This window comes from Pristiophorus japonicus, chromosome 13 (genome assembly GCF_044704955.1).
Source record: "Pristiophorus japonicus isolate sPriJap1 chromosome 13, sPriJap1.hap1, whole genome shotgun sequence".
Taxonomy (NCBI): Eukaryota; Metazoa; Chordata; class Chondrichthyes; family Pristiophoridae; genus Pristiophorus; species Pristiophorus japonicus.
In genome coordinates this window covers 37,030,880-37,054,053 of record NC_091989.1, presented here as the reverse complement: position 1 = coordinate 37,054,053, position 23,174 = coordinate 37,030,880, and the positions used below count along the sequence as shown (strand labels likewise).

Sequence of the window (23,174 nt, the reverse complement as noted above, 5' to 3'; positions counted from 1 at the left end):
CAATCTCTACCACATAAAAGGACAAGAGCAGCAGGCGCTTGGGAACACCATCAACTGCAAGTCCGCCTCCAAGTCACACGACATCCTGACTTGGAATTATATCGCCGTTCCTTCATTGTTGCTGGGCCAAAATCCTGAAACTCCCTCCCTAACAGCACATGTTTTGAAATAAGGAACATTTTTTCTGAAAGGGTGGTATGTGGAACAGATTACCAGCATGGGTGGTGGAACAAGAAACCTTAATTGGTTTCAAGAAGGTAATAGATAGGTTCTTGCCAATAAATGGGATTCAGGGTTATTAGAAATGCACCAAGGGAATACTGAAGATAGGTCGGTTAGATGGACCAAATGTCTTGCCCTGCATGAAACTATGTTTTCATTATTGCGGACCTAAAGCTACTTATTTGGATGGCTAAGCGTCAGGTGTTGTGAACCTGAAATTGGTTGTACTCTGGAATCAAAGTATGTGGGTTCTTACCTGTGGTTCCCCACAAGGTTTGATCTCAGCTCTGGCATTGTGAGATGATTCCGTTTAAAAACCTTCAAGGGAGTCTATATAGGCTCCTCTTGTCAACCTCTCAGCATCTGACAGGAAGCTAATTTAGAAGTGGCATTTAGAGTCCTGTTCAAAGTGGAGCTGAGCCTCTTTATATTTGATCTATTACCAAGATCCCGTTTTCCACCTTGAAAACATTGTCTGTTTTCTTTCCGAAAGCTATCCATATCCCTTTATCAGCTGGATGTTTGACCTCTCTGCTTCCTCTGCTGCACTAATGGTAATCATTCATGCAGCTTCATGACCCTATTCTCTGGAAGTCTGTCCCAAAGTCCTTCCATCACACCATCTCCTGCCTGCTTCCAGACTGTGCTTTTGCCTGTTCTCTACCTGAGAAGCAATGTAGAAGCTTAAGTTTTTGAAACAGATCCTCATTCAACCAAACACAGGGAACCCAAGAATGGCAGCAATATACATATACATTTTTTTGAATATTCAATGTTCAAATTCAAAGTAAAATATTTTGTAAAGTTAATACAATATTGTTTATATGTTCTATATATTAGAGTTGCCAAAGTAACCCAACTACTTAACATAGGAAAGCAGTCCTGCCTGAGTTTTATGCTTAAAGTGATCTAGTACATTAGATTTGAATATTATGATTATTAAATAATAGTGTATCCTGTGATTAATATATAAGTATTCCCATTTATAAATAAATATTTGGATCATATTCCTTCCTTCCTTCTGGGAGATGTAATGCTTTTTTGATTACACAATTTGACATAATCAAGTACAAGTTTGGTTGACATGTTTGATGTAAGGATATAATTATTTTATGCAGTGATTCAGTTGCAGCATTGGTCTCTTTATCATTGCTTCTCATAATTTCACTCGTTAGAGATAATCTTGGACCTGCTTGGGAAATGGGTGGTAAAACCTTCGACGTCTTTAGGTGTTCAGGCTCTGCAGGCAGCACAGAGGAGGTTGTATGTCAGTGCACTGGCCTGCTGTAACATGGCGTGGTAGAGCATGGGTTCTTGCCCATTCTTCTCCACACAGCACAGTCCTAATCCCAGCCATAGCTGAATGAGGGTGGCCACAACATGGGGACAAAGTGATTCTTGTAAAGAAGGAAGGGAAAATAGTCCGCCCACAGCATTTGTGCGTTCCTTGAACAGGCCGATTTCGACCGAGAATGTCAGAGTTCAGGTAGACTAATTGTGATCTTTATTCCAGTGTGGTCTGGGAGGTGAGAAAAAAACTACAAAACTGGTAGAAAATAACTTGGAAAATATTAGCAAAGAAATGTATAAAATCACAGCTGTGATGAAAAGGATTGAGAGTGCAGAGGAGAGGATGATGCGGTGGAATGCTAATTGTCACATGGGAAAGGGTTCCGGCCAATGACTAGGCAGAGTCCGGCTGAGAAGTTGGATGCCACGAGCTGATTTTTAGTTAGAGCCTGAAGCTGTAATGACTTGTATTGTAAGGAAAGCAACCGTTATTGTGTTTGTTTGATACTATTCGAGTACTTGGCCTCTCCTATTGTAGGCTGCGGATTTGTTTCCTGACTGGTCTTTCATTCTTTTTCTAGGCAAAACTGATCTGATCAATAACCTGTTGCTTGATGCTGGATTTACAAGTGAACTTGTTACCAACTATTGGACTAAACAAAAGCCGTAAGTTACTTCTTCCCACTTCGTATGAACTGTACAAAATTTAAAAAGAAAACTTTTGCTTCATTTCTTACCGTACAATGAATTTGTATTTACACCATAAGCACATAGAGAAATGGAAAGATGCATCTCAGAAAGCAGTGGTTTAGAGAAAATAAGCCTATGATCTGGATTTTTTATGACCGGGTTTCTGTGTGCGCTGTGCATGCCCAAAAACCCGGAACTTGAGATCTGTCACATTTCAGCTCAACAGATCATCCACATGCACAGGAAATGGACATTTGCTGGTGGAGAGTTGGGCTATTTGCCAATTACTGCCCAGCGAATGCCCACAAAACTCTTATGCCTGGTAAAAGCAGGCATAGGGCCTTTTACCAATGTAAGGGTTCAAATAAATATTTAAATGCATTTTTAAAAATCATTTAAACATTCAAAAATCTTTAAAATTAGTGTAAGTTATTTTTGGATCCTTTAAAATTTTTAAAGTTATTCATCAAAAAATTAAATTTTTGTTTGAAATGTTTAATTAAATTGTATTTTTGTATTCATTTTAAACATATGGTGATTTATTTTTATTTAGGTTGTGTGAAAGTATGTTTTTATGTCATTCCTATTATGCTTATGGGGACTCTGTATTTAAATGCAATCCCCAGAAGCATAATCCTCCTTTTTGATTGGTTGGGCCGGCCTGCGTGATCCCAGGGATGCTTGTGAGCCGTATGAGCCCCTGGGATACGTGGATCTTTATGCATGGTGTACGCTGCAGGCCCAGGATTGCAAGAGTATGAAGCACCAGGTAAGTGTGTACTTTTCTTGAGGACTGGAGGCATTTGCCCACGGGAAATCTCCAATCGCAATTTCTGGCCCGTTGTGTTGTGCAGGCTGCATTACTTGGTACTAGAGCAGGTGTGAGTGAGGTATATTGAATAAATCACTGGTCTGCACTGCGAATTGTATTTCAATAACATAAACAGTTCTTTTAAAAAATGAATTATAGTTTTTCAAGAATTGAGAGGACACACATTGGCTGGAATTTTCCCTGAAGAATAAACGTTGGGTTTGGATTGTGAGGGCAGTTAGTGTTAAAAATGGGATTCCCCCTTCAACCCACCCATTTCCGGTTTTGGGGGATGGGGGTGGGCCGGGGGCGAGAGACCAACCCCGCTCCCATGTGGCGGTACCTCAATTTAAATATTGTAATGAGGCAGAAAGCCTCTTTTTTTCCCCTCCATTTTGAATTTAACTGCCTGTAGACAGGTTTCACACAATTCGTGAAACCCGGCAGTGAAACAGGGGCAGGGACTGCTGCATCCAGGAGGTAAGTGGATTTATACCTCCCTCCTGGATCCAGGCTCCCTGCCTAAACCATTCCCCTGTGATCGGAGACCAGCCCCCCATGAGGCTAACTAAAGAAATAAAGGATGGTATCCAATTAAAAACAAGGGCATACAAAGTGGCCAAAACTATTAGGAGGGCAGAAGACTGGGAAGCTTTTAAAAGCCAGCAAGAAATGACTAAAAATGATAAAGAAAGGGAAGATAGACTATGAAAGTAAACTAGCGCAAAATATAAAAACAGATAGTAAGAGTTTCTATAGGTATATAAAAAGGAAAAGGGTGGCTAAAGTAAATGTTGCTCCCTTAGAGGACGAGACCGGTGAATTAGTAATGGGGAACATGGAGATGGCAGAAACTCTGAACAAATATTTTGTATCAGTCTTTACGGTAGAGGACATAGAAACATAGAAAATAGGTGCAGGAGTAGGCCATTCGGCCCTTCGAGCCTGCACCACCATTCAATAAGATCATGGCTGATCATCACCTCAGTACCCCTTTCCTGCTTTCTCTCCATACCCCTTAATCCCTTTAGCCGTAAGGGCCTTATCTAACTCCCTCTTGAATATATCCAACGAACTGGCATCAACAACTCTCTACGGTAGAGAATTCCACAGGTTTACAACTCTCTGAGTGAAGAAGTTTCTCCTCATCTCGGTCCTAAATGGCTTACCCCTTATCCTTAGACTGGGTCCCCTGGTTCTGGACTTCCCCAACATCGGGAACATTCTTCCTGCATCTAACCTGTACAGTCCTGTGAGAGTTTTATATGTTTCTATGAGATCCCCTCTCCTCCTTCTAAACTCCAGTGAATACAGGCCCAGTCGATCCAGTCTCTCCTCATATGTCACTGCTGCCATACTGGGAATCAGTCTGGTGAACCTTCGCCACACTCCCTCAATAGCAAGAATGTCCTTCCTCAGATTAGGAGACCAAAACTGAACACAATATTCCAGGTGAGGCCTCACCAAGGCCCTGTACAACTGCAGTAAGACCTCCCTGCTCCTATACTCAAATACCCTAGCTATGAAGGCCAAGATACCATTTGCCTTCTTCACCGCCTGCTGTACCTGCATGCCAACTTTCAATGACTGATGAACCATGACACCCAGGTCTCACTGCACTTCCCTCTTTCCTAATCTGCCACCATTCAGATAATATTCTGCCTTCGTGTTTTTGCCCCCAAAGTGGATAACCTTACATTTATCCACATTATACTGCATCTGCCATGCATTTGCCCACTCACCTAACCTGTCTAAGTCATCCACTGCAGCTTCTTAGCATCCTCCTCACAGCTCACACCGCCACCCAGCTTAGTGTCATCTGCAAACTTGGAGATATTACACTCAATTCCTTCATATAAATCATTGATGTATATTGTAAATAGCTGGGGTCCCAGCACTGAGCCCTGCAGCACTCCACTAGTCACTGCCTGCCATTCTGAAAAGGACCCATTTATCCCGACTCTCTGCTACCTGTCTGCCAACCAGTTCTCTATCCACGTCAGTACATTACCCCCAATACCATGTGCTTTAATTTTGAACACAAATCTCTTGTGTGGGACCTTGTCCAAAGCCTTTTGAAAGTCCAAATACACCACATCCACTGGTTCTCCCCTGTCCACTCTATTCGTTACATCCTCAAAAAATTCCAGAAGATTTGTCAAGCATGATTTCCCTTTCATAAATCCATGCTGACTTGGACCGATCCTGTCACTGCTTTCTAAATGCGCTGCCATTTCATCTTTAATAATTGATTCCAACATTTTCCCCACTACTGATGGTCAGGCTAATTACCTGTTTTCTCTCTCCCTCGTTTCTTGAAAAGTGGTGTTACATTAGCTACCTCCCAGTCAATAGGAACTGATCCAGAGTCGATAGACTGCTGGAAAATGATCACCAATGCATCCACTATTTCTAGGGCCACTTCCTTAAGTACTCTGGGATGCAGACTATCAGGCCCTGGGAATTTATCGGCCTTCAATCCCATCAATTTCCCTAACACAATTCCCTGACTAATAAGGATTTCCTTCAGTTCCTCCTTCTCACTAGACCCTTGGTCCCCTAATATTTCCAGAAGGTTATTTGTGTCTTCCCTTGTGAAGACAGAACCAAAGTATTTGTTCAATTGTTCTGCCATTTCTTTGTTCCCCATTATAAATTCACCTGATTCTGACTGCAAGGGACCTACATTTGTCTTCACTAATCTTTTTCTCTTCACATATGTATAGAAGCTTTTGCAGTCAGTTTTTATGTTCCCAGCAAGCTTCCTCTCATACTCTATTTTCCCCCTCCTAGTTAAACCCTTTGTCCTCCTCTGCTGAATTCTAAATTCCTCCCAGTCCTCAGGTTTGCCATGATCTTATTGAATGGCAGTGCAGACTCGAAGGGCTGAATGGCCTACTCCTGCACCTATTTTCTATGTTTCTATGTTTGCTGCTTTTTCTGGCCAATTTATATGCCTCTTCCTTGGATTTAACACTATGCTTAATTTCCCTTGTTAGCCACGGTTGAGCCACCTTCCCAGTTTTATTATTACTCCAGACCGGGATGTACAGTTGTTGAAGTTCATCCATGTGATCTTTAAATGTTTGCCATTGCCTATTCATCATCAACCCTTTAAGTATCGTTCGCCAGTCTATTCTAGCTGATTCACGTCTCATACCATCGAAGTTACCTTTCCCTAAGTTCAGGACCCTAGTCTCTGAATTAACTGTGTCACTCTCCATCTTAATAAAGAATTCTACCATGTCATGGTCACTCTTGCCCAAGGGTCCTCGCACAACAAGATTGCTAATTAGTCCTTTCTCATTACACATTACCCAGTCGAGGATGGCCAGCCCTCTTGTTGGTTCCTCGACATATTGATCTAGAAAACCATCCCTAATACACTCCAGGAAATCCGCCTCCACTGTATTGCTGCCAGTTTGGTTAGCCCAATCTATATGTAGATTAAAGTCGCCCATGATAACTGCTGTACCCTTATTGCATGCATCCCTAATTTCTTGTTTGATGCTATTCCCAACCTCACTACTACTGTTTGGTGGTCTGTGCACAACTCCTACTAGCGCTTTCTGCCCTTTGGTGTTCCGCGGCTCTACCCATACCGATTCCACATCATCCAAGCTGATGTCCTTCCTTACTATTGCGTTAACTTCCTCTTTAACCAGCAACACTACTCCACCTCCTTTTCCTTTCTGTCCATTCTTCCTGAATGTTGGATACTAACAATATTCCGACAGTGGATAGTCTATGGGCTATCGGGGAGGAGGAACTTAACTCAATCACAATCAGTAAGGAGGTGGTACTCAGTAAGATAATGGGACTAAAGGCAGATAAATCCCCTGAATCTGATGGCTTGCATCCTTGGGTCATAAGAGAAGTAGCGGCAGGGATTGTGGATGCATTGGTTGTAATTTACCAAAATTCCCTGGATTCTGGGGAGGCCCCAGCAGATTGGAAAACTGCAAATGTAATGCCCCTATTTAAAAAAGGAGGCAGACAAAAAGCAGGAAACTATCGACCAGTTAGCCGAACATCTGTGGTTGGTAAAATGTTGGAGTCCAGTATTAAAGAAGCAGTAGCAGGACATTTGGAAAAGCAAAAGTCAATGAGGCAGAGTCAGCATGGATTCATGAAGGGCAAGTCATGTTTGACAAATTTTCTGGAGTGCTTTGAGGATGTAACGAACAGGGTGGATAAAGGGGAACCAGTGGATGTGGTGTATTTGGACTTCTAGAAGGCATTTGACAAGGTGGCACATAAAAGGTTACTGCACAAGATAAAAGTTCACGGAGTTGCGGGTAATATATTAGCATGGATAGAGGATTGGCTAACTAACAGAAAACAGAGAGTTGGGATAAATGGTTAATTCTCTGGTTGGCAACCAGTAACTAGTGGGGTGCCGCAGGAATCAGTGCTGGGACCCCAACTATTTACAATCTATATTAACGACTTGGAAGAAGGGACCAAGTATAATGTATACAAGTTTGCTGATGATACAAAGATGGGAGGAAAAGCAATGTGTGAGAAGGACACAAAAAATCTGCAAAAGGACATAGACAGGTTAAGTGAGTGGGCAAGTATTTGGCAGATGGAGTATAATGTTGGAAAGTGTGAGGTCATGCACTTTGGCAGAAAAAAATCAAAGAGCAAGTTATTATTTAAATGGAGAAAAATTGCATAGTGGCACAGTACAGCGAGACCTGGAGGTACTTGTGTATGAAACACAAAAGGATAGTATGCAGGTACAGCAAGTGATCAGGAAGGCCAATGGTATCTTGGCCTTTATTGCAAAGGGGGTGGAGTATAAAAGCAGGGAAGTTATACTACAGCTATATAAGGTATTGGTGAGGCCACACCTGGAATACTGCGTGCAGTTTTGGTTTCTATATTTACGAAAGGATATACTTGCTTTGTAGGCAGTTCAGAGAAGGTTCATTTGGTTGATTCCGGGGATGAGGGGGTTGACTTATGAGGAAAGGTTGAGTAGGTTGGGTCTCTACTCATTGAAATTCAGAAGAATGAGAGGTGATCTTATCAAAATGTATAAGATTATGAGGGGACTTGACAAGGTGGATGCAGAGAGGATGCTTCCACTGATGGGGGAGACGAGAACTAGAGGGCACGATCTTAGAATAAGGGGCCGCCTATTTAAAACAGATGAGGAGAAATTTCTTCACTGAGTGTTGTAAATCTGTGGAATTCACTGCCTCAGAGAGCTGTGGAAGCTGAGACATTAAATAAATTTAAGACAGAAATAGACAGTTTCTTAAACGATAAGGGGTTAAGGGGTTATGGGGAGCGGGCGGGGAAGTGATCAGATCAGCCATGATCTTATTGAATGGCGGAGCAGGCTCAAGGGGCCGTATGACCTACATCTGTACCTATTTCTTATGTTCTTATGAGGCCTCCGATCAGCCCTCCAGGTCAATCCCCCGGCCTTACCTCTCTTGCTGTGGGTCTGGAGTCACATATAGTCCAGACCAGGTAAGGACGGTAGATTTCCTTCCCTAAAGGACATTAGTGAACCAGGAGGGTTTTTAATGACAATCCGATAGTTTCCTGGTCACCATTACTGATACTAGCTTTTTAGTCCAGATTTATTTAATATCGGGTGGCTGGAACCAGAATGACAAAGTAATATTGTTTTTTGTTTTGTATTGCTTTTAATTAAATTGTTTTGATTAACTTACACCTGATATTACTGGTTTTGAATTGCATTTGGAACAAAATTTTATTTTGCAAAAACTGCATTAAAAATTTGTGCAGCAACTGATAAACTGTTCGCAGATAGGTGGCAGGATAGTTTTCAGTTCGTTTGCAGGAACTGAACCTGACTAGCCACAAACTCAAGACACTGAATGAAAAATGTTGAGAGATTCCATTCAATAAATAATATATGAATGTTTTTTTGGCTGCTTTTGTGGAAATAGTCTTACTGAGGATGAAAAATAAATAGGCAGGACTGATGGGATGCAAGTTTGCTTTTTTAAAGATATTGCCTTTAAGGTGAGATATTGAAATAGGGACAAATAAGTTCATATTTTATTACATTTAATGGATTTCAACTCTCATAACTTTTGTCCATTTGTTCATTCAATAGCTGTACACTCATTTTTACTGACGTCAACATCAGATCAGCTTTGTGATATCTTTACAGAGACCATTAACACACGCATATTCTACAAGATGGATCCTTAACAGAAACTGTCATCATGTGACTTTGCCACATGACCTTTTATTGTTCATACGTCAGTAGTTGCATTATATCAGTAGTCCACTAGGTGGAGCTCTATAACACTTCTCCATCCTTATTGAAGAAGTAATCATAACAAAATGATCATTGTACATAACTTGCATGCTATACACAACAAAAAGTATGAACTTATTTTTCCATATTTACAAATCAAACTTAACCACTGGTTTTCTGTTTCAAAGAGAATACCTTTGCTCTTGTACAGTGCTTTCCAAACTTGTGGTAGTACTTAGACTCATTCTAGGTGGAGCCTGAGGAGAGTTTTTCTCCCAGGGTAGCCCTTGATCTATATTTGGACTCCTTACAACTTCAGATTGTTTGTCTTTCTGCCTCGGACTCAAACTTAAATTCAGACTTTCGTGTTGGACTTGTTTCTAGTACATCTGATGTAAGATTTGCTACTGGTGCGCTACTTGTCACAAGACTATCTGACTCATCAGAAATAATCGAATCATTCCAACTTTCAACTCCTTCCACATCTGTAGGTAAAATATGATCAATGTGAACAAACCTAACCTTTCCATAATCAAACATCGACCAAATATGTGCGAGGGCCACATTTCTTCACTTTTCTTCCTGGTAACTACTTTAACCATTTATGGTGATGGTTAACCTTCTGATTCAATTTCACACTTCGCTCTCTTACTGTACCTCTATCACGACTTTCTTTCTGTCTTGATTGTTTCTCTTCGACTGTGTGCCAAGTTTGACTTTGACAATGAGAACCTGGTTCATGGCTGTCATTTGAGAAACAACTCTACTGGTGTTCTATCAGTAGTTGTAAGAGGATTATTATGATAAGTAATCAGAAAATTTGCCAGTTTGTAGTCCAAAGCCATCTGCCATTTCTTTGGATTTGGAGCCAACATTTGCTTGATGACAGCACGTTTTACAGTTTGTACTGTGCGCTCTGCTGCACCATTTGAAGCAGGATGATATGATGGAACTTTGGTATGTTTCACACCCTTTCTGCTCATGAACTGTGCAAATTCTTCTGAACAAAATTGCGGCCCATTATCAGGTACAATTTCTTCTGGGAGGCCATATGAAAAAAACAATCTTTGCAAATTGTCTAGTGTTTTATTGTTATTTTCCACATTGGAAACACCTCTGCTTTGAATGACTATCAATCACAATGAACATTTGCTGTCCTTCTAGCTCAGCAAAATCTACATGTGACCTTTGCCACACCCTGGGAGGCCACTTCCTGGCTATAATGGTAGTTTCTTGCTTACCGATTGACATGTTGTACACTGACTGATGATGTACTCTGTCTAAACCTGGCCATCATAAGTAACTGCGTGCAAAACTCTTGGTCAAGCACATTCATGGTGTTGGCCATGAAGATCTCCTAACAATTTGGACCTGAACTTATTTGGGATAACCACTCTTGCTCCCCACATGATACAATCTTTATCCACTGATAATTCATTCCTACCAATGAAGTATGCATGAATATCTTTCTCTGATACCTGGTTTGGCCATCCATTTGCTATGTAAGCATACATCTTTGACATAATTGGGTCATGTTTGGTTGCTCTACCAATCTCTTCAGCTGTGATTGGCAGCTGATCAATGTATGAAAAATTTAACAATTCTTCCCCATTGGGCGTAACTTGTGATGGGGATGGCAATCTGGACATAGCATCAGCATTACTGTGATCAACATTACTTCGATCTACCTTAGAGATAATGTTCTCAGTTTCTAGTCTTTTGAGATCTTGCTCAACTTTCTCCTTGAGTGCGTATGGTGTGGGACATGGCTTGCAGTAAACTTGTCTTGTGTCCTTCTGCACTCTGACACTCACTTTGACTTCTTGGATCGGACTGCCTGTTTCGCAGGACACCTTCGGATATTGCTTGATGACGTCATCTTTCGATGCAAATTTCATTTCAACACGAAAAATCTCATTCCAGTCTAGCTTCAGTGATCCCAACCAAATTCTACCTATCAAGGGAGGCTTGTCTCCTGCCATTACTATGAGAGGCAAGCTCTGAAACTGACCCTTGTGTTTCACCGGTATGGTGATACATCCTACAACAGGGATTTGCTCTCCTGTGTAGCCTCTCAGCTCTATCTTCGATTTCGCCAGTCGAGGGCCTGCTTCAGTCAAGAAAATAGCCCGCTTCCTTTCTAAAACCATCCAATTATGGTATACGTGATCAGGGACTTCAATTATACAATTCGCAGTGAAAACCATTTCTAGCCACTCCACATACACACCGGAAGTCTCTCGGTCATGATGGAGCTCACCCAAGCGCCCTATTATTCCCATAGACGCGGCCATCTGGACTCTAGCAACGTTGACAGTTCAGCCAAGTGTGCTTGAAATTTACCTTGGATTTTTAGCTGTTCTGCAAAACAAAGAACCTCTGAAAGTTTCTCTATCAGTTGGCAGGAATATCCACCAACAAAAATATCCACTAGGGAATCCAAATATCATATCCTCGTTGCCATCTGTGGTATCTAACACAAGCACACTCAACAAGAAGGATCCTTTACAAAAACTGTCATCATGTGACTTTACCACATGACCTTTTATTGTTAGTACATCAGTAGTTACATTACATCAGTAGTCCACTAGGTGGAGCTCTATAACAAGCTTCACAAAATCAAAATGAGCCAAACAGTACACACAGTAGTTTTTATTTATTTCACCATGTCAGGCTGACATTACCTCCTTACAATTCAGAAATAATTGTAAATAAAAAGGCCATATTAAAGAGAGAGATAATGAACTGTATATACAATTACAAATTCTTCCAGTCCAACCTTGCATTTTTTCATTTACTGTTGTGGACTATAAATAATTAGAATCCTGCAATTAAAAAAGAAGTCAAAAGTGCAGAAATATGTTGGGCTAGCTTCATCAAGTCTATCAATGTAATGGGAATGCGTGTAATCAATATTATTAAAAGTTGTGCGTTTGTAACATTATAGACTGGACTTTCCACTAATGCAAAATCCACGTGCATTTTCAGTAATGGGAGTTCTGTCACAAGAATGTGCTCCCAGTCCTGAATGATTGTCTTCAGTCAAGGATGATGCGCATTTTTTAGACTGGGTCTCTGGTCTCCGCTGGCGAGCCTGCCTGGAGAGCGAGACAGTGATTGGCTGCAGCAGTGTGATGTTGCTGGCAGCTTCTGTGTTGCCTGTCAAACTTCTGGAAATGTATGCAATCATTCGCCCTGTGGTACTGTGGTTAGAATGGACCATTGTAGAGTTCTGACTGCTCTTTTGTCTACACTAACCACACCACACTACTCCAACAGCGAATCATGTAACATCGCAGATCAAAAAATGCCATGATCATTCTCCATCTCACCCCTCCACTGAACCTCAACCACAGGCATTTTATCCACTCTGTCTAGCCTCTCGTCTACATTTGGTTGAAGGTCTATCCTCTACCTCTGCTCTGTTCCTTCCAGGTCACGGTCTCCCTCCCAGACCGAACCCTGAGCCTCAGTCCTTCTTAGCTGGGCGTGATCTGAAATCTGCCCGAAACCCTTTCTTCCCTCACGGCTCTTGGTATCTCACTGCTCAATTTCAGTACCCAGCTTTGGCATGTTGCCTTCCACTTTGACAGAGAACCTGGAAGAACCTCATCGAGAAGCTAAAAGCAGCAGACAAATAAAACAACAGAGAGGAACAAACAAAAATAATTCGATAATTGGAACAAGATGCACAGAGCCAATGTTAAAGTCATAGATTCTGTCCTTAATTTTATATTCCCATTATAAATTCCTGCTTCCACATTTAATGTGAAAACTCGCTGTGTCAACTTGCCCCATTGTAATTACACCAGTGCAGTGTCTGCATCGGGGAGGGGGGGAGGTATAATCATAGTATGAGAAGTATATACAAGACAGTTCCATTATAAATGTGGATATAAGAATTTATAATAGAAAATGTTGACAGCAAATGTGCTTCGACATAGCATTTTTAATTAATACAAAGTACAGTATTCAAACTAACTATTAAAAACACTCTTTCTTCCAGGATGCTTGCTATTTATCTTTGCTTTTCTAGTAATGTAACAACATCAAGACCATCTGCCAAAATAAATCTTGGATTATATATAATTCTAACATACCTCTGCTGCCTTTCTTCTTACAGATTCATATTTAACATTATTCTTTGTAGTACACCTCTCATCATTGGAAAATTCTTTGGGTGAAGACATCTAATACTAAATTAATGGATGCACCAGTCACAGCATGAATGTTTTAATTTGTCCTCTATGCACTCCTAGTAACAGACGCTGAAAAGTGTACTTGTTCAAAATTTGAGAGTGTGTCACAAGGCAAAATGAAACCTCTCACCCACACTTACGGCCCAAACTTTGACAGCAAACCATTGTAACATTCCTCTGACTTCCCCCTCCCGACACCCTCACAGTTCCAGCAGTTTACATCATAATGTCAGATGTTTAATCCAACCAGCCAAATATGAGTGCGAATATTAAAATAAGACACTTTTCCCATCATATATGCCCCAGTAATACTGGATGGAAAGGTCACCTGCATGTCCCTGGTATCCAGTGTTGCTAAGGGTTAACATTTAGAAGACAGTTTCCCGAATGCGCTCCATCACAGAGTGATCGACCACATCAGGGAAAGCACTGCCATAATTAACCAGCCATCATTTATTTTTTTAACTGTTCCTCAGGACCCCAGCAAGGAGCCTCAGTGACTTGCCTGCCCCCATACCCTCCACAGAGGGCAGGCACCCCACTGGTATCATTAAGGGCCTCAGTGCCTGCCAAAATATTTTGAGATCTCTCGCCACATGAAATGGGCAGGGATCAGGAGCGCCGATGTGGGGTGTGTGGAAGTCCTGCTCTAAGGACAAACCGTTGTTATAGCAACAAAGATTTGGCCCCCAGCTCTAAAACCCAGTCATGGAGCAGGAAACACAACAGGGCAAAACTGCTCCATCAAGAATCAGAGTACCAGTATATGTAGGAAAGTTCTGTGATGATTTATATGTTGCCACTCAAATAATCTAACTTTTCTTTGTAAAATAGGGCTGGGGTTCTTGCCAGATTTGTAGCGACTGATGGTGGAATTACAAGAATTTACCCCAAAAGGTAGGATTTTTTTTTTACAACCAATAGTGCGTGTCTTGGAAACAATTGTGTGTTCAGTTTTTGCCACAGTTCATACCGGTTAATTATAGAATATTGTTAGATGTCGATGTTAATTGAGGATTGTCGATCATTAATAAATGGTGACTTCAAGAATCCTATTCCTTCAGCTAAAAACAGATTTGTTCAGAACTGTCCAGAGCACATACAAACTATTCTGCCTCCATTACATAAACCTGACTTCACATGGACAATTCCTGTCAAGATATTAAGTAAGATGCCTTGCATTCTTTGCAATCATCCAACAAAGGTATTTGAACAATGGAAGCCATTATTTTAAGGCTGTGTCTGTTTGTACTAACTGAAAGGCAGCCGTTTCGCTGATTGGTGCTCCATTTTCACAGGACCTATTGCTGATTGGTCCTCTTGGAGGATAAGCCACACCCTGAAGTTCCTCTGGCATATGTAACTGGAACCGCCCAGCCCAAGTTCTAAGTAAATTTCCAATTTGTAATTCAATCCATTTTGACCAGAAGCCACAGAGGATAGATCTCCCCAAAAGACACCAAGTTCCAGCCGAAGTCCATTATCTCAGCGAAAGTGCTCCTCTCCGCCAGCTGAAGACCCTTACCCCAGCACATGTGCTGCCTCCCACAGCCGAAGTCCATTACCCCAGCATAAGTGCATCCCTCCCCCAGTGTCATGACTTCTGGATTTCATCCATCCCAATGATGTCCCTTGTAACACACACCAAGATTGCACGCATCAGGGGTTGGAGGAATGTGATCCATCTTCTCTGAGTTCCCTCTCTCCCCGCCGATGCCCCCCCCCCAAAGCTCTCTCTTTTCCACCCCCCCAAATTCTCTGTCGCCCACCCCCCACCCTCCCCCCCCTCCCCCCCCAGGCTCGCTCGCTCTCTCTCTCCCTAGGCTCTCTCTCTCTCTCCGCCCAGGCTCTCTCTCTCTCTCTCTCCCTCCCCCCTTCCCCAAGCTCTCTCCCCCCCACCCCAAGCTCTCTCTCTCTCCCCGCAAGCTCTCTCTCTCTCTTCCCCTCCAGGCTCTCTCTCTCTCTCTCTCTCTCTCTTCCCCGCACCCCCCCCCCCAAGCTCGCCCCGCTTCTCGCTCTCCCCGCCGCCCTGCTCTCTCTCCTCCCACCCCCCCCCCCCCACCCCCCAAGCAGACTCTTGCGACGCTGCGGGGGGCTCGGGGCTCGGCGCTGCAGGGGGCTCGGGACTCGGCAGATGCGTTCGGCTGATCGAGCCTCTGGGCTGTTGCTGGATGGATCGGAGGCAAGGTGGTGTTGGACGCATGTGCAGAAAAGGGTTAGTGGGAATTGTGCTGGCCTGACCTGCTGAGATTTCCAGCATTTTCTGTTTTTATTCCAGATTCCAGCATCCGCAGTATTTTGCTCTTGCGCCTTTCACGACCACCAAACGTCTCGAAGCGCAGTACAGCCAATTAAGTACTTTTTGGAGTGTAGTCACTGATGTAATGTAGGAATGTTTACATTGATACTTGTATTTGGTTCTGAGAGATCTGTTTTGCCCATTATTTGGGTTATCCAGGCAATGGACATTTCTGTCAACTTTAAATGTTGTCTTTGTGGTGCCCGGTTTTCCCAATGACAGAAGTTATATTTCAAATGCTCATCCCTAGTATGGGATCCAGTATAGGTCGACTTACATGAACAACTAAATCAGCAGTGTGCTCTGGTCAGTGCGATAAGTGGGCTATCAAACAAGCAAAGATTAGGTTCCTTTTACAGCATATAGAACCAACGTACCAACCTCACCTTGTATTCGAAAGTGTTCAAAGGCATCTGGTAAAGAAATAGGCTGCAAATAATTGGATGCAGTGGTGTACGTTTGCTGCTTAGTGTTCTGCAACATCTGGAGGATTTCCTGGAGTGCATAAGGGATGGTTTTCTAGACCAATATGTCGAGGAACCAACTACGGGGGAGGCCATCTTAGACTGGGTGTTGTGTAATGAGAGATGATTAATTAGCAATCTCGTTGTGCGAGGCCCCTTGGGGAAGAGTGACCATAATATGGTGGAATTCTACATTAGGATGGAGAATGAAACAGTTAATTCAGAGACCATGGTCCAGAACTTAAAGAAGGGTAACTTTGAAGGTATGAGGTGTGAATTGGCTAGGATAGATTGGCGAATGATACTTAAGGGATTGACAGTGGATGGGCAATGGCAGACATTTAGAGACCGCATGGATGAACTACAACAATTGTACATCCCTGTCATGCATAAAAATAAAAAAGGGAAGGTGGCTCAACCATCAAGGGAAATCAGGGATAGTATTAATGCCAAGGAAGTGGCATACAAATTAGCCAGAAATAGCAGCGAACCCGGGGACTGGGAGAAATTTAGAACTCAGCAGAGAAGGACAAAGGGTTTGATTAGGGCAGGGAAAATAGAGTACGAGAGGAAGCTTGCAGGGAACATTAAAATGGACTGCAAAAGCTTCTATAGATATGTAAAAAGAAAAAGGTTAATAAAGACAAACGTAGGTCCCCTGCAGTCAGAATCAGGGGAAGTCATAACGGGGAACAAAGAAATGGCAGATCAATTGAACAAGTACTTTGGTTCGGTATTCACTAAGGAGGACACAAACAACCTTCCGGATATAAAAGGGGTCAGAGGGTCTAGTAAGAAGGAGGAACTGAGGGAAATCCTTATTAGTAGGTAAATTATGTTGGGGAAATTGATGGGATTGAAGGCCGATAAATCCCCAGGGCCTGATGGTCTGCATCCCAGAGTATTAAGGAGGTGACCTTGGAAATAGCGGATGCATTGACAGTCATTTTCCAACATTCCATAGACTCTGGATCAGTTCCTATGGAGTGGAGGGTAGCCAATGTAACCCCACTTTTTATAAAAGGAGTGAGAGAGAAAACAGCGAATTATAGACCGGTCAGCCTGACATCGGTAGTGGGTAAAATGATGGAATCAATTATTAAGGATGTCATAGCAGCGCATTTGGAAAGAGGTGACATGATAGGTCCAAGTCAGCATGAATTTGTGAAAGGGAAATCATGCTTGACAAATCTTCTGGAATGTTTTGAGGATGTTTCCAGTAGAGTGGACAAGGGGGAACCAGTTGATGTGGTGTATTTGGACTTTCAGAAGGCCTTCGACAAGGTCCAACACAAGAGATTAATGTGCAAAGTTAAAGCACATGGGATTGGGGGTAGTGCGCTGACGTGGATTGAGAACTGGTTGGCAGACAGGAAGCAAAGAGTAGGAGTAAATGGGTACTTTTTAGAATGGCAGGCAGTGACTAGTGGGGTACCGCAAGGTTCTGTGCTGGGGCCCCAGCTGTTTACATTGTACATTAATGATTTAGACGAGGGGATTAAATGTAGTCTCTCCAAATTTGCGGATGACACTAAGTTGGGTGGCAGTGTGAGCTGCGAGGAGGATACTATGAGGCTGCAGAGTGACTTGGATAGGTTAGGTGAGTGGGCAAATGCATGGCAGATGAAATATAATGTGGATAAATGTGAGGTTATCCACTTTGGTGGTAAAAACAGAAAGACAGACTATTATCTGAATGGTGACAGATTAGGAAAAGGGGAGGTGCAACGAGACCTGGGTGTCATGGTACATCAGTCATTGAAGGTTGGCATGCATGTACAGCAAGCGGTTAAGAAAGCAAATGGCATGTTGGCCTTCATAGCGAGGGGATTTGAGTACAGGGGCAGGGAGGTGTTACTACAGTTGTACAGGGCCTTGGTGAGGCCACACCTGGAGTATTGTGTACAGTTTTGGTCTCCTAACATGAGGAAGGACATTCTTGCTATTGAGGGAGTGCAGCGAAGGTTCACCAGACTGATTCCCGGGATGGCAGGACTGACCTATCAAAAAAGACTGGATCAACTGGGCTTGTATTCACTGGCGTTCAGAAGAATGAGAGGGGACCTCATAGAAACGTTGAAAATTCTGACGGGTTTAGACAGGTTAGATGCAGGAAGAATGTTCCCAATGTTGGGGAAGTCCAGAACCAGGGGTCACAGTCTAAGGATAAGGGGTAAGCCATTTAGGACCGAGATGAGGAGAAACTTCTTCACCCAGAGAGTGGTGAACCTGTGGAATTCTCTACCACAGAAAGTTGTTGAGGCCAATTCACTAAATATATTCAAAAAGGAGTTAGATGTAGTCCTTACTACTAGGGGGATCAAGGGGTATGGCGAGAAAGCAGGAATGGGGTACTGAAGTTGCATGTTCAGCCATGAACTCATTGAATGACGGTGCAGGCTCGAAGGGCTGAATGGCCTACTCCTGCACCTATTTGCTATGTTTCTATGTTTCTGTGGAGGCAGTGTGAGTGTCAACTAGTTAAACTGAAATATAGTGTAAAGAAATCATCTCCCCAAAATTTAAATAAATGGGGCTGACAGCATGTGTATGGTATAAGTTGTAAACTATTAAATTCATTTCTGGATTCGCTAGCATTGCTCACTCCATGTTGTCTGGTATTCATCACCTCACAACTACTGAAGGTTAATATTGCACAATTCGATAATAAAAATAAACACACTAACCTTTCTGCCAATTATTTTATGTATTTGTTACTAATATCATAAAATCCGACTTGGACCCATTGATGTCTCTCGCTGTGGACTACACTTCACTTTGGCACGGTGCTGTTCCTTTTGCTGGTTTACAATCAAACCCTGTTCAAATCACAGGAAGAGGAATTCCAGACATGTTCGAATTCCTCATTCTTCTCAGGGTTGCATATGTACCCTCTGTGTCGGCTGTGACTTAGTGGGTAGTACTCTCGCCTCTGAGTCAGATGGTTGTGGGTTCAAGTCCCTCTCCAGGGCTTTGAACACAAAAAAATTTAGGCTGACACTCCAGTACAGTGCTGAAGGAGTGCTGCACTGTCGGAGGTGCTGTTTTTTGGATGAGACGTTAAACCGAGGCCCCGTCTGCTCGCACAGGTGGGCGTAAAAGACCCCATGGCACTATTTTCGAAGAAGAGCGGGGGAGTTATCCCCGGTATCCTAGCCGATATTTATCCCTCTATCAACATAACAAAAAAACAGATTATCTGGTCATTATCACATTGCTGTTTGTGGGAGCTTGCTTGTGCGCAAATTGGCTGCCGCGTTTCCTACATTACAACAGTGACTACATTCCGAAAGTACTTCATTGGCTGTAAAGCACTTTGAGACATCTGTTGGTTGTGAAAGGTGCTATATAAATCCAAGTCTTTCTTTTTTTTCCTTCTAATCGTACCATTCGATCATTTTGGTGGAGCACTAATGCAAAAACAAATGCCTGCCCGTATTCAATCACAATCTCCCTATTCTACATGTAGATACATTTTAGAACCCTAAATTCCAATCGGGGTGAGGTGCAACAGGATAGGCCCAAAGTGAGGAGGCCCAGATCCTGTCCCAGGTTACGGGGACATGGTCATTTGCATACTCAGGTTGGGCAGCCTTCACCTGTAACAATGCATCAATGGCACCTGATCCACCAGTAGTAAGAACATAGAACATAAGAACATAAGAATTAGGAACAGGAGTAGGCCATCTAGCTCCTTGAGCCTGCTCCGCCATTCAAAAAGATCATGGCTGATCTGGCCGTGGACTCAGCTCCACTTACCCGTCCGCTCCCCATAACCCTTAATTCCCTTATTGGTTAAAAATTTATCTATCTATGATTTGAATACATTCAATGAGCTAGCCTCAACTGCTTCCCTGGGCAGAGAATTCCACAGATTCACAACCCTCTGGGAGAAGAAATTCCTTCTCAACTCAATTTTAAATTGGCTCCCCCGTATTTTGAGGCTGTGCCCCCTAGTTCTAGTCTCCCCGACTAGTGGAAACAACCTCTCTGCCTCTATCTTGTCTATCCCTTTCATTATTTTAAATGTTTCTATAAGATCACCCCTCATCCTTCTGAACTCCAACGAGTAAAGACCCAGTCTACTCAATCTGTCATCATAAGGTAACCCCCTCATCTCCGGAATCAGCCGAGTGAATCGTCTCTGTACCCGCTCCAAAGCTAGTATTTCCTTCCTTAAGTAAGGTGACCAAAACTGCACGCAGTACTCCAGGTGTGGCCTCAGTTGCAGCAGGACCTCCCTGCTTTTGTACTCCATCCCTCTCGCAATGAAGGCCAACATTCCATTCACCTTCCTGATTACCTGCTGTACCTGCAAACTAACTTTTTGGGATTCATGCACAAGGATCCCCAGGTCCCTCTGCACCACAGCATGTTGTAATTTCTCCCCATTCAAATAATATTCCCTTTTACTGTTTTCTTTTCCAAGGTGGATGACCTCACATTTTCCGACATTGTATTCCATCTGCCAAACCTTAGCCCATTCGCTTAACCTACCTAAATCTCTTTGCAGCCTCTCTGTGTCCTCTACACAACCCGCTTCCCCACTAACCTTTGTGTCATCTGCAAATTTTGTTACACTACACTCTGTCCCCTCCTCCAGGTCATCTATGTATATTGTAAACAGTTGTGGTCCCAGCACCGATCCCTGTGGCACACCACTAACCACTGATTTCCAACCTGAAAAGGGCCCATTTATCCCGACTCTCTGCTTTCTGTTAGCCAGCCAATTCTCGATCCATGCTAATACATTTCCTCTGACTCCGTGTACCTTTATCTTCTGCAGTAACCTTTTGTGTGGCACCTTATCGAATGCCTTTTGGAAATCTAAATACACCACATCCATCGGTACACCTCTATCCACCATGCTCATTATATCCTCAAAGAATTCCAGTAAATTAGTTAAACATGATTTCCCCTTCATGAATCCATGTTGTGTCTGCTTGATTGCACTATTCCTATCGAGTTGTCCCGCTATTTCTTCCTTAATGATAGCTTCAAGCATTTTCCCCACTACAGATGTTAAACTAACCGGCCTATAGTTACCTGCCTTTTGTCTGCCCCCTTTTTTAAACAGAGGCGTTACATTAGCTGCTTTCCAATCCACTGGTACCTCCCTAGAGTCCAGAGAATTTTGGTAGATTATAACGAATGCATCTGCTATAACTTCCGCCATCTCTTTTAATACCCTGGGATGTATTTCTTCAGGACCAGGGAACTTGTCTACCTTGAGTCCCATTAGCCTGTCCAGCACTACCTCCCTAGTGATAGTGATTGTCTCAAGGTCCTCCCTTCCCACATTCCCGTGACCAGCAATTTTTGGCATGGTTTTTGTGTCTTCCACTGTGAAGACCGAAGCAAAATAATTGTTTAAGGTCTCGGCCATTTCCACGGAGTGGTGCTGTATCACTCCATGGGAAGAAGGAAGGCCTTGGGTATGGACCATTTAAAAAAATAAACTCTTTTCTTCCGCTCCTCATGAAGCAAGCAGGCCTCTATTTGAAGGTGATCGAGCTCCTCTAGGATCGATTGCTGGTGTAGTCTTGGGGGCCTTGGGCCCTCAGCTGGACTAAAACCAGATGTCAGCTGGCGAGAATTTTTCTAAGGCCTTATAAAGGGTGTACTCGGCAAAATTCCAAGGGTAGTCTAGGAACTCTAGCAGCCATGTCTACTTCATGTGTGGGGGTGAATGAACGATTCCCCCTCATTCCCTCCACCCTTCAGAATATCACTGGGTTCCTCACACAGGGCGGAATCCTGGCAGAAGTGAGCTGTGCCCCATTTTCCAGTGCACTCCAGCAGTTCCACCAGAGAAGCACCAGGGTCTGCTCACAATCTTCGGCCCTTTGACCTGAAAATAGACTTTTTGCAGATTGATCTACTTGGTGGTTCCAGCAGATGTTTGCAGTAGATGTTTATTTAACCCAGTGTTGAGAATTCCAGGGTTTTTAATGTGCAATTTAATTGAGGAGCATTCTGTATTTGTAACTTTCTCCTTCCCTTTCATAGATGTACAGAAAAGATCGTGGGTTTAGAAGACTTTCAAGATTTTGTTGAAGAGCAGTTTAAAGTATGATTCTTGTTATTTCTCAAAAAATATTATTTTCTTTTTAGTGCTGGAGAAGAATGGACAGAAAATCCAGAGACATATGAAGCGAGCTACTACAAAAGGAGCCTAAACAACAATATTTACATCTTCACTGCACCTTACATCAACAGTAAGCTTACCGTGCTTTATTGAATAGGGAATCTTTCCCAGTGACGGTTGGAAATTGGGCTCACCATTGTACAAACCCGCCGATTTTAATGCCGGCCCTCATTTAAATGTTTAAAATCGGCCTCCCGCCTGAAGTCAGCGGGAATGATGTCAGGACCATGGGTGGGAGCAGGAATTGGCGTGGGAGCCGGGGTCCTAAGAGAATGGATCCCGGCACAAGCTTGAAGTGATGGGTTGCAGAGCTGATGCCGGTCGGAGAAGGGAGCAACGAGGCTGGGGCTGCAGAGACCGAAGATTGAGCACTCCCTGCTCCTCCTGGCCCTCAAGGATTAGGAATAAAATTTTTAACTTGCATTGGCCCCATCTGGCTACTCCACAGATTCCTGCCATGGTCGAGCGGTCGCCGTTGGTACTGTGCAGGCCTCTTGAATCCATCAGTTCAAATGGGGGATGCGGTGCCAGTGACATCATCCGCCCATGACTTTTAGAGTTAAATTCAGGCCCCAATCTGCTTGTAGTGGAGCTTCATCCAACTTCAAATTCAGTGAAGATCGAATGTCGTCGGGCTATTGAGTGGACTAGGATGATTTTAACCACTTCTACCCCGCCCTCCCAACCCACTTACTGTCCCACCGAGTGAGAGTGAAGTGGGGAGGCGGTTAAATTCAGCCCTGTTATTTTCTTAAAAGCTGCTGATAATGTTTTCCTTGTATCTGGTACGTATAATCTCTGATT

At 43.1% G+C, this 23,174-nt stretch overlaps 1 protein-coding gene across 3 annotated transcripts in view; it reads left to right on the top strand.

Moving 5' to 3' along the window:
• Nucleotides 1-23,174, top strand: part of LOC139278518 (voltage-dependent calcium channel subunit alpha-2/delta-1) — a 794,302-nt gene that overhangs the window by 714,635 nt on the left and 56,493 nt on the right. For all 3 annotated transcript variants that reach the window (XM_070897372.1, XM_070897370.1, XM_070897371.1), the window contains 3 exons: nucleotides 2,094-2,178; nucleotides 14,294-14,356; nucleotides 22,337-22,440. In XM_070897372.1, coding sequence (XP_070753473.1) covers nucleotides 2,094-2,178; nucleotides 14,294-14,356; nucleotides 22,337-22,440 — 252 coding nt within the window. The remainder of the gene's footprint in view (nucleotides 1-2,093; nucleotides 2,179-14,293; nucleotides 14,357-22,336; nucleotides 22,441-23,174) is intronic.